Here is a 16,383-nt window from a genome sequence, read left to right as displayed (position 1 = left end):
CCTAAATCAATAAGGTTCTTCACCCCAAGTATAAACTATCCACAATGTAACTGTAGATGGTGGACAACTCAAGTTAAGATGCAGAAATGAACATGGTAACAGATGGACGGACAACATCAGAACATAATATGCTGTGCCTATTGGCTGATATATAAAAAGGCAGCAATTCCATAAAATTTTACCTGAAATATGAAACTTTCACAGGCAATCTTCCATTGATGAGTGACTAAAAAGTGAACAAATACTCTCTCTAACAGAAAGAAGACCAAAAAATAAGCCAGACTTGTAACCAAGTTGTACATTGGAGGATGTCTCCATGGGCTTGCTCAAAGTGGTACACTGTTGTAGGTGCAATTTAACTTCATAAAATGAGGGGAAAATGAAAACATTGTCCAGGGTCTATTTTCCAACAAACTGCTCTAAGCAAAGACTGGTGTCCTAATATTACATGACCTATAACCTGGATTTTCTTAATATAAACTTATGAAACCAATCAATCCAATTGGATCAACTTAAGAAGTATACATCTAGAATATAAACTGGTAAATAACTGAGAAAATTCAAACACTGTAAAGATTTCATATAAACTTATGAAACCATTCAATCCAATTGGATCAACTTAAGAATACATCTAGAATGTCAACTGGTAAATAACCAAGAAAATTCAAACCCTGTAAAGATTTGAGGGAAATGGGGACACCAATATTAGCTCAAAAGCTAAAATAATGACAACATGCATAATTTTACAAACCAACCACATATCTTACTAGTTCATAATTGATCGAGTTCTATAGTGGACTGTTATCATCATTAAGCCTAGATGAATAATGCCCACTGGTCTTGGAAAATTTGAAGAGATCCTCACCAGAAGGTTCTACTTAACATAAACAAATTGGCCCAGCTAAACAACAAAAAAAAATCTGTCATGCAGTTTTGTGAATTGGATTATTTTTTTAAATTAATTTTCTTTCATTAAATTGTTAATTACAAAATTATGAAATTGGGTGAAATTTGGTAGAAAGAGACCCTTTAAAAGATATATCTACATGTAACAGGCTATGCACCTGCCAAATGGTATCCATTTATGTATCGGGGTTACAGAGCTATGCTGGTTACAAAAAAGGTATGTCAATAGATGGCTGAAGAGACAGATGAAATTCCTGTGGATCAGTGGTTCTTCCTGGGATACTTCCAGGTTCTTCTTCTACCAAGTACAGATGCCACCGATAAGCAATACAACTAAAACAACAACAAACAATGGACAGTGTGGTTTGGTTGGTGCTATAAGCACATGACCTTTTATGTACATTACTTACTAATGAGACAAGTAAAGTGTCTTCCCCAAGAACACATCATGCTAGTCAACCTGAACTGATCGGAGGGTAGGATTGAAAGCAGCACCCTTTTGGTTTCAATTCAGGCATAACACATCTCCTGTCTCAGTTGCCTCTAATGGTATGCAGGAAGGTGCATTCAAATGATTTTACATTCCTGAGCCCACAGGGTGTACAGATGGGTTGATAGAAAAGGGGATTACTATTGGGTTCCCATATCCTAATGTGGGGCCCTAATAAAAATTTTTTTATATGCATTTCTGACTCAAAAGTAGCAGCTTATTTCATACAGCACAATTTGCTTTAAAGTTCACATGTTTATCAAGCCAGCTAAAGTTAAAAAGGGCTTGAGGTTCAATGCAACAGTACTTTTTCCACACTGATACAGGAACGAAGAAGTGATACAAAATGATACTTGCCCCATACAAGTTATTTTAATCTCCAGGAGTCATAAATAATTATCCTGTCAGCATGTTCAGCCACTGATAACATATACCAATGTAAAAGGAGGCATTCCAGACTTCCAGTCTTCATGTGTGATTTAAATTCTTTACTTATCATTTAATAACCACTTTTACGTTAAGCTTTTCTGTTGCATTTTATCTTGTCTACTTGGACTGAACTTAAAGGCAATACTTCCAGTGTGTTGCACTGTTCTGACTGGTGGTTACTGTTTAAGTTCAGGGTAGAACAATAACCACCTATCAAAACTAACTGTAGCCTATACACTGCAAGACACATAAAAGTACTGCATCCAGACCTGGTCCAAATAGATAAAAAGCAATAGATAAAGCTTCCAGTAAAAGTGGCTCTTAAATGAGCTGTAAGTACTTAAATCACATAAGTTTGGAATGTCTCCTTTTACAGTGATATATGTAATCAGTGACTGACCATGCCAATGGGATAAAAAGTTTTAGCACATAATTGGTGACAGAGCTGATTCCAAACTGCTAAGTTATAGTAACCTTCTTAATTTCTAAAAGATGAATGCATGTTGTCAAAAATGACAGACCCAAGTACCTGTGGCCGTGGCAGCTGTTTTGCGTAAGAAATACAATGTGATGGATTTGGTTGATAGTCATCTCCAATTCCACACTCAGACTTGTTCTAGATAAGAATTTCCTTGCAAGGACAAAATTTTGATTTCTGCTATTTTGAAGAAAAGACCATAACGCATTTCAACTTTTACTGATGATATGAAATAAGATGTTTTTAAAGCATTCATGCAGTGCAAAACAAAAGATCCTGCATTTGATCAAGTGGGGAAGCTTGAAATGGCCTAAAAGCTTGCATGAAAAAAACTGAAAAAAAAACAGACAGCCTGTTTAGAAGCATTTTTTTCCCCACCTTGACAAGGATGAGAATGGCATATGAACAGATGATAAGTCTATAATCAGCAAACTTGAAATATACAAAGATGTCATCACATACAAAATGGCTCCACCAACCACTGACAGACCTTCAAACGATGAAGAAATCATCAAGTTGATATCAGTATTGACAATGCATTATATTGCAGGTTGTGTATTGTAAATTATATTGATATGTGGCTTGGGTGTATAATTTCACCTGTTAGTTACTGAATAGGTGACTTCTCCAACATTTCAAAGTTGAATCTGAAAATGTCTTCAGTAGCATTATCTTCCATAATGTTTCATTGCTTGAACTGCAAAAAGTAGTCAATTTTCCATAACTGTCATATTGTTGTTAACAACAATCCAGATTCTACTTTTATACAGCTTGTTTATATTCCAACACAATATCATCATCATCATCATCATCATCATTATCATTCCAACTTCTGGCACAAGAGAGAAGCTGGTAGACCCTTTGACTACTATTTTCTAACTTTTAAAACAACCAAATAGGACAAGATGTTACAAAAATTAGCCAAAGATTCTATTCTGATAAACCCAAAAAAATTATTCATTGATACTTACTGCTCTTTTTTCCAAAAATTTAGTTGTGAATTCTTCAAGGTCTATTCTCTCTGCAAAAATAAATATAAATTGGCAAGTTTTTTCTAAATGTAAAAAATGTTTTTTTCATATTTTTGCAAACATAAATCACCCAATCTTAGTCCAATATTTGAATGTTTGGAAGAAATCAATTAATCACCCCATGCAGCCGACTAAATCTATATGGTGAGAATGAGAGATACAGGTCATATGAGGTTAATAAAACCATTTCCTCACCTTGTCCAAAGAGTGTAACATGTTTGTAAATAACCACTCACAATATTTAAAGTTATTATTCCAAAGGCTCATAATATTAAATCAAGGAAAAGCAATAACAATGCAAAAGTTATCAATAAACTCGCACTCACTAAATATCTTTAAGTTGTCGTGAAGAAACAAGCCCTTTATGGGATTGAACATTTGTATAAGTCAATGACTCTGAGACTTTGGTAAAGAAATTAAACTATGTCTGCCTTAATAGTGCATGAACACATGGGCAATAACAAGAACAAAAACAACAACAACAACAATAATAATAATAATAATAATAAAGCATACTTATATTGTGTTTGTAATAATTGTTTATTACGGACCAAGATCAAATTTTAAAACCAGAATGAATAACTAAGAATATGAATCAATACACAAAAATTCTTTAAATATGATTATTTTCCAACAGTTTTATTCAATTAAGAAATATCACAATAAATGCTCTGGATTTATAATAAGTATAAATTGGCCTAAGAATTTCCCTAGTAGTCACAGAATTTCACTCAATAAAAAGCAATCACATGCAATTATGTTATCACTGAAAGGCTGCATCAAGAAAGCATTTTTTTCTGAACCTTGATCTAACTTCAGTCTTCACACATTTTCTGTTTTATTTAAATATCCATACTTTCTCTAAATACTTTTTCTTTTCAAATTGATAATTCTAGGATTTTATGTAAAATCAAGTACTTCTGCATATCTTTTCTGACAGAAACTCAATGCCTTTTGGCATTAATTCTATCTCAAAATGATGTCACAGTAGAGGCAGCCAGTGACTTTTCTCTGTAACTCTGATCAAACTGACAATTACCAATCCCCAAATTTGTTGTATTTCCTTACACGAACTGTAATCTGAAACATATAAACTAATTTGTGATTTTGACAATCACTTGTGTAAATAATACTTAGTTTACACATGCTTGGAGTTTTTAACCAATAACACTGGTTCAATAATGCAAGTGTACAGAAAAACTTACAATATTTACATCATAACTGAGAAATAATAAACTGTATTTATGTTAAGTGTTTACTCCTTGAATTAATTCTCCTCCAATATAGTCTTCACAATCCTGTGCCATAATGAAAAATCTATTTTGAAACAGCCAGCTCCAAGAACCCATAATGTTTTGGGGTTATTTTGAAGCAGGAAGTCCATCTAACTCAAGTTGCTCAAATTGACCAAGACTGGTGCCACTTCCCAAACAGTAACTTCAGAGGAGGTAACTATGCAATGTTATAAATTTATTGGAAAAAGATACTAACTTTCTAGGAAGTCATCCACAAGTTTTTCGGACTCCTCCTCAACTTCCATGATGGCAACCTTAAGGTTATTATGGAGGGCTGTCGGATGGAACTGATCTAGCAAACATAGGTGGCGCTCCTGGTTCAGTTCAAACCCTGACTTAAGATGTTCAAATTCACCATACTGAAAAAAATTATGCAAAACAATTGCTGGCTTTCATCATGCCAGATACACAGATACAGAATAAACTATGGGCTACTTACTTGAAGAACCAATCAATTAGTTAGTCAATTATATATATATATATATATATATATATATATATATATATATATATATATATATATATATATATATATATATATATACATACACCTGTAAATTAATTAATTAAAAATATCATGTTTAATGAACATCTCAATGGGATTACAAATTCCCTTTCATGATCTCAAAAGAAAAGTACAAGATGTCATGAACCATTTAGTATATGTTAAATATCTAGAACAGCATGAATTTCATACCTTTAAAATGAAGAAGATATATTTTTAAAACATATCCAAAGAATCTGTTTTAAAAAAACCTTGTTTAAAACAAGAATCCAAGAACTGTTCTGAATTAAATTTCCTTGTACAAAAACAATACACCTCTCCCTCGATAACTTGCATGCCATGGGATCCAAAAACATAATCTGCTGCATAGACAAGGGTGCAAGTTATTGAGGTACCTCTGAAAAGGCTGGACATTGACAGTTAGAACAGACAGACATTGGGGGAGGAAGATTTAAACAGTTGATTTCTTGTTTATAATTAATAAATAGCCTTTTTCTAATGAAGTTTTTCACTTTTCTGCATAAATTACTATATTCAAGACAGCCAAATGCTGGCAGATCATTAAAAACATTACTCCAAGCAATTTCAACACATATCACTGACGTTTAGCAAAAACATTTTATTTTGCATGTGATTGTGGATACATTCTAGTGTTATTGTTGATTCAGAATAAAACCAGATTCCTTTTTTTATTAAAATGTTGGACATTTGTTTTTAGAAATAACAATGCCAAAACTTAGTTCTTTTCAAATTTCTGTTGTTCTATCTGTTACATATTGATGCTAAGATCACACTTAAAGTAATCATCAAATTTTTACTTATCCTTGAGCAAACCTCGGAGTGCCAATTTGGGAAAGTTAAGTTCACTTCAAACTCTGGATCTTGTTTTTTCCATAATTAACCCTATGAAATTAGGATTTTCATACAATAAGTATGCCTTTTGCTTGGTACCCTTACAAGCCAAGATCACATTTGTAAATGATTAAAATAAAGAACTGATTACGGTTATATTATTTAATAATATTACTTACATAATAAAATTTTTAATATATTTAATTGGTCAATGGTGATAAGCTGACACATGACCGTAACAGCTAGCTCTTATGCAGGTAGGATTTGTATGCCTTTTAACATAGAAAAATGTAATTAATGTGATAGTAGCAGGTAACATGTAATTAATTGAAACAATGCAATAAACACTTCTGCCCGTCATAAATCAAAAGTATAGGCACTTTTAGGTTTGCACAGAAATGCTTGGAGGCATAGTGATGGTCAATGGACACTTTTCACATTGGAATACAAGAGTGCATATCATTACACTCTCAGCCTCTGTATAACAGTGCTATAATTGGCACAAATGGAGAATGCCTTATTCTAGACAGCTCTGGACAGTGTCTGAGAGACCAAATTGTATTTAAATGAGTTTTATGAAAATTCATTTCAGCGGACTTGCTTAAAGGCATTATTTTATATTTAAATAAAAAGATCTTCTTTATTAAACATTTGCAACATTTAAGTTACTTTTTACAACGTATGTGAATCGTAACTGGACTCCTCAGTGATATGACAGGCCTAATGATGCCCCACTAAAAAGCATTTTTGTTTCTGCTTAAATAGTAAATATACATGCAAGTACTTACACTGTCTGTAACAGCTTGTCTTAGTTCTTGAAGGATTGGTTTCTTTGATAAATTTTCCTCTGAAAAATAATTCTAAACATGTATGTGATCCACGAGCTTTGCTTTCTATTAAATATTAGTCACAGAACAATTACAGATTTATCTTCCTAAAAGAGTACAGTTTACTTAAATAGTGAGATTAAACCAATCTCTTAAACGTATGGAGTTTAATAGAGCTAAAAGTTCACCTGTTATGTATCCTAATCTTTGTGAAATAGCAAGATGGATTCCAAGACTTAATGAAGAATTAGAACATGAACATAACTGATAAGGAATTTTATTACAATACAGTAAAACCTCTCTTGAGAGACCTCTGCTGTGAGAGATCACCTGTTTGGAGATACTGGGTTCTCAATGCACAGATTTAATGATTATATAGTGGTATGGCCTGTCATAAGAGACTACCTGTCTTGAAAGACCATTATCTTTTGGCAGAAGGGGTGGTGTTTCAAAATAGGTTCTACTATATACTGAGTTATAATCTGATTATTCGGGTTAAAATAAAGATCTATGAATGCTACTTAAGTTGCATGAAGGGTCAGCAGTTACTGCAATGAAACTTACTTGCCAGATCTGTACATTTAAAGGATACTGCTTCCCTCTCCTCTGCAATCTGATGAACTCTGGGCATTTTCTGTATCATTTCCAGAATCTTCTCCTCTTCATTTAAAATTTCAAGCAATTCTGTATTACTGAAAAATAACGTAACTATATACAACTGTGTTAACCCTTTACCTCACAGAGTGTATGGCTTTGCAGTTGATATACATGTACCAAAGATACACAGTGCAGTGTGCTATAAAATGAACACCATTGACCTCTTTGACTCCATACACACAGGAATGCCTGTTAACTGTTACAGCAGTGTATAATATATGTTACATTCAACATCAATTTTAACCATTTTACATTTTTGGTATACATCTATTATATAAAGAAAGATTTAAGAGTAAAGTCTAATTGTTATAGTTGTATAATTATTTTTCATGGAAGAATTTTGTTATGTGCTTTAAAATCTTGAGAGAACTTGTTCACTGTCAAGCCAGTGAAGCCGTATGACCAAACATAGCTGCCATTTCACATACTCAAAATTTACTAGTTTTCTGTCTACATCTACATTACTAAATCATCAGAATTTGATAAATTATAAAACTCAGTTTTGCCCACATCAACAACAGAGCCTATACCAAAGTTATTGAAGACTTCATAGTTATGACTTTAATTGTGCAAACTCCAGAAAGTACTGAACTAAATCCGTGGCCTCCATTTTGTAGAGTGGAGAATCTGACCCACTTACTTGTTATACATATTTGATTTAATTGTTTATTTGTTAGTTTTAAAAAAAATAAGAATTTTATTTAATTACATGCTACTGTAATGTAACATTGTCCAAAACTGAGTTCATATCTGCTTTATGTCAACAACTAATACATAGCTAAATTATTCTGTGTGTATGAACTTAATATCAGGATTATTATTCATGTAAACAAGAAGGAGTAAATATGTTGATTTGGGTCAGGGTTTTGGAGATTCCTAACTGAATTTTACAGGTTATTGTGTTGTAAATAAACAAGGCTCATTTATCATTCTAGAAGGTTATTTTCCATTAGGTAATGTTTCTTTTGAGAAAATGTTAATTGTGACCTGAGGTCAAGCAGAGAACTATATAGTCTTGTGACTGAGAGGATTTTACCAGTTGTGCTTTAACATCAAGCACCTTCAAGTTGTATTATATTGTGACCAGTTTGGGTTGAATTTTATTTTCTTCAAATTATTGAATTCAAATGATTATTTTCTCTGGAAATACAAAAGTGCTCTGATAAAATTCCTGGACAAAGACATTCACTAGAATTTATAATATATTCAAACTTGAAATCATATTACTGTGATTCAACAAAAAACTTGACAGATCAGCACTCCATAGGCAATAACAGACACATCATTGCCTTCAGTTGTCGATCTCTTCGGGACTTGTACTGAGTTTTATTCAGGACTTTAAATTAATTCTTGGATTATTTTGGGATTTATTTCACAATACCATAAGTTCTTTTTTCTCATTTTCACTTTGTATTTAGGAAAATAAATTATTTGTTAAATTGTACAAAGCTTGTTGTCTTCTCTCTTTTCTGTTACTTATTTTATGAGCATAGACTCATAACATACTTTAAACAGATTACAAATAGAATGTTAACAGTGACCACATGATCTGACATAATGGTCATTCACATCAATGAATATAGTATCAAATAGGGGGTTTCCCCAAAGAAGGCACAATGAAAACCAGTTCATAATGGCTAATGTACAGAAAGGCATACAAGGCACTTCCAATAATTGGTGTCCAAACTCGCTTCCATGTAAATTGGGTAGAGGCATCAAAAGATGCTTCCACGAAAATGGGGTAGACATGTCCAAAGGCGCTTACATGAGATAAAGGGTTCAAAAAGTTCTTTCCAATTATTTTTTAAAAAATTGTAAGAGCTGTCCATCCTTCTGTTCTGCCTTCTCTTTTTTGTGCATTTTTATCTATAAAAAATGAAGCTGTCTGCCCACATTAAAAGGAGCCATATAAGACTGACCTCCCCTTGGATAAAGGGATTCCCTGTTTAAGATATTACGAACTTCTGAGCAAGTGACAGATGTAAGGTGAAGTTGTTTACATTTACAACATGCTCATTGGAGACAATGTTAGCATACCTATATGTTACTTTCTTGTACTGTGGCTGAAATTTCTTTGAACACAGTACTTGTGGAAACAGTACATGATCTAAGCACACAGCAAACCAAAATGACTGCTCCCATGTGCTCAAACACTCATTCAGAATTGGTCAAAAGTACACTATCTTTAGCAATTATTAAAATAGGGAAAACAAATTTTGCCAGACTAGACAATACCAGCTCCTGAAAGTGCAATGAATGAATTACCAAATAAATTAAATGTGAAAAAGCTACTGGCTCTATTTTTACAATTCCCACTGAAGTCCAAGAAGTGAAAATGACCAGGCAGGTCTAGCAGTTTATTTTATAGGTGCACATTTTAATTATGGCCAAGCTGTATACTCTATAACCCATATTACAACCATCAATCATACACCAAAATAAATGGAATCACAAGTACTTTAAAAAAGGTCTTTATTAAATAGCTAGTATAACCAGTGAGGAAAACTAGGGGAATTCTTTTGCTTTAAAACTCTATCCCATGAATATACAAAATGATAGAGTGCCACCTAATTTGTTACTGAAGTAGAATGCACACTCTGCATGTGGATATAACTGGGAGGGGGAGAGTCTGTATCTGTACTGTTATTGGGTAAGTATTATCAAATAAACATATTTTACAAAAAAAATTGATTTCTTCTTCAACATATGTTACTCAATCATACTGCTTTAGGAGAAATGGTAATAGGTGGAGGGGGTTACATCCTCTTAGGCCTATCTTATGTCCCTTAAGGTATGTGCAGCAGCTTTGACTCTTGACATATAACTAGGGTGCCAAGCACAGCCTGTTGCATTGCTGCTGTAGGTCCTACACTACAGGGTCAAACTGTACAATATCCATCAACGAAGTTGCGTTCAAATGAAATAATGGTAGCAACTCGACTATGAGCTGAAATGTGCAATAATTTTCCTTGATCTTGGGTTAATTCTCTGTATACAGAGTGAATAATCCATCATATCCAGGATGATACCGCCTGAGCTAATTACCCTTCCCTCTCTAAAAGGTATCAACAGACAAGATCTCCCCCTTTGCGCCAGCTCGGTTTGTTTTATGTACTACATTAAAAGCCCTCACCAGTCCTGTATCCAGTAGAACAACCGAATGCCCATGAGACAGAGCCTGTTCTTCTCAGTGAACGTAGTGGCATCATGTGTGAAATCAAATCATCCTGACAGAACTATAGATAGTTCAGTCGACCTAGAAGGCGTGCATTTCACTGATCCTGTCTGCTGTAGTTAGGATGACTAAGAAACAGGTCTTATGCAAGACATTAACCAACAATGCTCTAGGCAGCAGTTCAAATTATGCTTTATAATTATGTAACAATGTCAGAACCCATGGTTGATTCCGCTTTGGGCACAGGGTTAAATCCTTCAAACATGACACCTTAAAATTCACCAGAAGGTCAGACAGGTCTTTGCCTTGTCATATATTCTTCCTTCCATGGTGATGCATTATGTCTGAGACTGTGCAAGGGTAACCTTTTATCGTGATGGATTCTAACTTCTTCAGGTCACAAAGCTATCGGTGAAAGTTAAGCAGAGCAATGTGTCCTTGCTTATACCACTATATGAAAGTCCAACAATTCCAATCAAATGATTTCATAGTAGTCGGCCTTCTCATCAGCGATTCTCTCCACACCTTGTTTTGAGAACTGCTTGCCCTGAGGGCTTGTTCAAAATGATCCAGATGTGCGGGTTGAACAGGTCTGGGTTCAGATGAAACTCCTGTCACCAAGGTTATTTCAGGTGAGGAATGTCCATAATTTACTTGGAATTCCCTCTGCCCGACTGAACAAGTTGTTTATTCCTTAATTTTTCCCCTTCAGAGGAACAAACAGGACATGCTGACACTATGATGCCCTTGCATTTTGCAAAATCTTGGGATCAGAGGTCTTGGAGGGTAAGCACAGGCATCTATACCAATCTATGGAAGGAGAATCAACTGTACAGGCATTTGGATCCATGACTGGAGAAACAATGGCTAATCCCAGCAGGTGCCAATTCAACTGAATACCAAGGGGTGAAATTGCTATTTACTTTAGACTAGTAGAGTTCTTGAGGAAAAATAAGTCTATCAATACATTTGACCTGCCCAGAACATGACAGTCTTGAATGTGGATTTATCATTGATGACACCACCTTAGAAAATCTCAAACCATGAAGCAGATGTCTGGGGATTTGGTCACCCCTCTAGTCTTATGAGATAATAAACCAGAATGAAGCTATCAGAAAGAACGTGTACACCCTTTCCATGTATGATCTCCTGCCACCAATGAAATGCTTCTACTATGTCCTTCATCTCTAGGATACTGATGTGAAACAGTTGCTCCAGAGGAGACCTCGACCCGCCAGCTTCTGGAAACAATGACAGGAGGTGGGCATGGTCCCAGCTTGATGTGCTGGCATCTATGCATCATTCCCAGAGGATGGACCTGGAAGGGTACATTTACTGTAAGCCATGTGAGGTTCTCCAATTCACCAAGAAGTAACCTCATATAGGAAAACAGTACTGTTTGTTACCATGGGCAAAATATCTGTCACCACTGGGACAAAAGAACCAATTGTAATGGTCTTAAAAACAGGCAATCCAGGATGATGAGATTCCCTGTTGCAACAAGACCTGATATGTGAAGGAATCCTCAGGTTAAGATATGATTTTTGAGAGGATTCAAAAATGTTACTGTGATGATTTCAAGGCATGCTCTTGAGGGAAAGAGACCCTGATCATGTGCACTTTGAACTATATATGCAATGGGAGTAAATACTTGAGAATCCATGCATATGTAGACATGAAACAAGAGCACATCATAATCTAGAATGTAATACACCTGGTGCTTTTGCAGAATGTTGACCAGGTATGGAAATCATTGATGTGGAGGAGGCTGTGAAGAGTGATACAATTCTATCCATAATACATGTTAAAACTGCAGGACTGATATTTTAACCATGGGGAAGTGTTCTGACCTAGCAATCCAAATCCCTGAATGCAACTAGTCTCCCTTGTGAATGGTATTAACACCCATGTAGGTATTATGCACTCTGAACCTTAGTTCTACCAGCCAAAATGTACAGTTGACCTTCGTCAGCAATAGCCATCTGGAATAACCTCACAGTGTTGAATAGCTACAGGATGTCTACTTAGTACCAGTCCATTGCAAGGTCTCTAAGGTTAACATATAAAGGATAGGGGCAATGAACATGGTCTTGAGGCCCTGCAAATTACGATGCATCACAAAAGGAACATTGCATTTATTTCACTTATAAACATATTCCTGTATGTTACATCTAAGCATATGCCCCGATTCCAGAATAAAGTCTCTATCGTGGGCACTATTTTTCTTCTGTATAATATTCACCAGTCACATAGCCTTGATTACTTTATTATCACTTATAATCTCCAGGAATGAAACCAAAACAAATGGACAAAAGAGGGTTAATCATTAAATGTGGCTAATTTTTTGTTGGGTCATCATATTTGTGGTTCAAAACCATGAAAGCTGCCCCCCACCCACCCTCCTCACAACTCCTGCTACTATAGAAACAATTTCTGGTTTTAGTTGCCAAATGTAGCGGTTATAATAGATGTATTAACTACGAGTTTCTAACCGACAAATATTACTGTAGCATAGACTCTATACCTCATTGTCTTGAGCTGTGGGAATGCCGTAAACACATCAGGAACACCAAGCTCTACCCCACCCTTGGTAGAAACCCCTGACTTAGTCTGAAATAGTCAAAATAAACATTTATTGTATTAAAATACAAGTATTATCCTAAATTATATGCCAGGACTTCATTCCAAAAATGGAAATGAACTACTCATTATTTTCAAAACAATATCATAATTTTGATGTAGTGTGAGCTTTATAGTTATAAATTGTTTCACATATCTTTGCATTCAAACTTATAAAAGTTATGTTTTAAATCTACATGTGGGAGTGGAAATACAATATTTTTCTTCTGTAACCTATTTTCTTTCTCTTTTTTGTTTAAGTTTAAATCTTTTATATTACCCTTTAAGAACAAGTAGCATCCCACCACCAACCTAAAGTAGACTTATGCAGCATTTTTAGAACTGTCTTTTTGCTACTTGTTCCTCCAGTAAGAATAGAATCACAATGAACCATTTATAAAAAATCCAAGGAGATTTGGATAAAACTAAATACTTCATTTGGTTATGTATAAATACATCCAGCTGCAAGCTGTGTAACTGCATTCCTGAAGATCATAGAACTGAGCTTAAATTTTACAATCAGCCAATCAGAAATGATCTTTCAAAAGTAATGTCATATGTAATTGGTCAAAGCAGAATGTCAGATTCACACTCAAGAGTTTTATAACCTCCAGACCTGGTCTTCTGCAGAATAATGCTCTGGCATCTATAGGTCTACTGTTCTACTAATAATCTGAAGCAAACTGTATGAGTAGCATCATCTGCCAGGAAATTATGTGTAGGAACATCTAGGTCTATGCTGAAAGTTAAATTAATCTGCAAAAAATAATTATGATCCTTTATATCCAATAAATCATTTTTTTTTAAAAATAAAATTTGAATACAAAGTACTTTTTCTACTTTTTCTACTAATAGTCACTATCTAAATGGAATTATTATAAACTGGTTTCAGTATGTGTCCGAATTTTCAACAGAATAAATTTAATGTGATTCTTACTTGACTGGTTGCTGTTATCTGCTGCTCATTTGAATGACTTGACACTGGTAGAGTAGGCATAGCACCAAGCACAGAGAATGGAGGACTTTGTGGCCCATACAGGTATGGAGGCTGAACATTGGGAGTTGGATACTGCTGACTAGTGGGACTGAATAAAAGATAGAAATATGACATTCTCATTTCAATACTAAACATTCTAGTATTTCTGGACCGGTACTACATTATATCAGTAACGTATGGTTAACAGAAAACAAACATGCACTGTAGCTAAATCTTAACTACAATAGTTTGATTTTTTGCACATATTTATTTCTAAACATGACTGAAATTTAATGCATTTGGAAGATATATGATTGAAAATACCAAGGTTTGTTTCAATGAAATCATTACCATATTTTCAAGCCTATAAGTCAATGAGGAGTATAAGCTGAATTCACTAATTTTGTAAATTTTCCATCCTTCATCCATATATACGTCGATTCGGAGTATAAAACGAGGCCAGGTCAATAACCTGACTTCGCATTACACTAGTAACTTCCAGCTTCATGAATACTAATGGTATTACTGTATGATATTCCATATTACCGGCAATCGTGAAATTGCATCACCGATGCTACCATACTTGTGATTTTACTCCTGTACAAGGCACTGCTATATTCTGTTATCAACTGACACAGCTGAATTGCAACAAGAGCCACATGGCCCTGCATGTTATGTACATGTTAATTAAAGGTCTAAAGCTTTGACCTGAGTATTCCAGTTGAAACCAGTCTTGAAAGCAAGATTCAACAGATGAGATAAACTCAGTGAGGCTAACAATAGGGAAATGAGGCTATCCATAGGGAAATCAGAAATGTGAAGAAAATTAAGAGACAGAAGAAAAAAAAGTTACAAATGAAAAATAAATAAAAATACTTTTTATTATACTTTAACATATCTGTGAAATGCAATATCAAATTTACACAAATGAACAGTTTTATAAGACATATTATTTAACATGTCAATTATAATTGAAAGCACATCGATGTCATAATTCATTTTATTACCTGTAGTAGAACATTTCCACATTCTAATTAAGAAAATAATGATTAAGAGTTCACTTAATCATCTCCAATATCTGAAAATCCCTCGAAGTCTTCATCTTCTGTATTGGAATGAAAAAAGGCAGCTATCTCATAGCTCAGATCATTGCAAATGTTCTCATTATTGTCTGTCTCCATCTCATCATCCTCATCTGTCCCACCACCCTCATCTGGCTTCTCTATCCCACTGACAATTTCTGCTTTAGCAAAGCCATTCACAACAGCTGATTCAGGAACCCTTTCCCAATGTGCAACCTGGGAATATGTAGTGTGCCGCATACATCCCATGTTGGTGAAGCTGTGCTTGCCTGCCGTCATCCAATGTTCCCACAACATTCGAAGCTCAGCTTTGAAACAGTGATTAATGGAATTGTCTAATGGTTGTAAGAGCTTTGTCATACCACCCTGGATGATGCCTAGAGATGTCTTCTTGGTTTCAATCTTCACCTTTGTCTTGGCACTGATGTGTGCATGCATATAATCCATAATAAGGAAAGACTTCTTAGTGAGGAAAAATCCACCAACTCGATGTGCAAAACATCTATCTAACCACTTCCCCATCATGTTATTGTCCATCTATCCTTTTGGATTTACTTCAATCATTATTCCACTGGGCATTGTTTTTCTTTTAAAAATCAGCCTTGGTGGCAACTTTCCACCATCGGCAGAACATGAGAGAACTACAGTGAAGTTTGACTTTTCATGACCTGTTGTCCTAATAGTAACACTGTAAGATCCTTTAAGCTCAACTGTTCTGTTCACTGGAATGTCGAATGTTAACAGCATTTTATCCATGTTTATCACGTTAGTCATTTCCACATTGTCAGTTTTAATCTTGTCTTGGATGTACTCACAGACATTGTTCAAATTTTCCAGAAAGTCTGCTGGTAGTTTCTGTGCCAAAGTAGTGCGTTGTCTTATACTATGTCCCCTTCTTTGCATGAACCCATAACACCATGACACACTTCCAATGAAACTTTTAATTCCTAATTCTGTTGCAATTTCCTCTGCCTTGAGTCTGAGATCAACACAGTTCATTCAATGACATATGGCACGTTGTGTCAAGACATGTTCTAATTTATCCTCACAATTAATCCATC

General features: G+C 34.7%; 1 protein-coding gene across 1 annotated transcript in view; it reads right to left on the bottom strand.

Annotated features, from left to right (window-relative positions):
* LOC149797022 (vacuolar protein sorting-associated protein 37A-like) overlaps positions 1-16,383 on the bottom strand; it is a 44,542-nt gene that overhangs the window by 6,654 nt on the left and 21,505 nt on the right. The window contains exons 5-10 of the mRNA XM_089961679.1: positions 14,202-14,349; positions 13,170-13,255; positions 7,378-7,505; positions 6,775-6,833; positions 4,826-4,988; positions 3,275-3,324 (exon numbers count right to left, since the gene is read on the bottom strand). Coding sequence (XP_089817805.1) covers positions 3,275-3,324; positions 4,826-4,988; positions 6,775-6,833; positions 7,378-7,505; positions 13,170-13,255; positions 14,202-14,349 — 634 coding nt within the window. The remainder of the gene's footprint in view (positions 1-3,274; positions 3,325-4,825; positions 4,989-6,774; positions 6,834-7,377; positions 7,506-13,169; positions 13,256-14,201; positions 14,350-16,383) is intronic.

This window comes from Sinohyriopsis cumingii, chromosome 6 (assembly GCF_028554795.1).
Source record: "Sinohyriopsis cumingii isolate HCF-2022 chromosome 6, ASM2855479v2, whole genome shotgun sequence".
NCBI lineage: Eukaryota > Metazoa > Mollusca > Bivalvia > Unionida > Unionidae > Sinohyriopsis > Sinohyriopsis cumingii.
The sequence above is the reverse complement of the archived record's forward strand: the minus strand, read 5'-3'. Positions and strand labels throughout refer to the sequence as shown.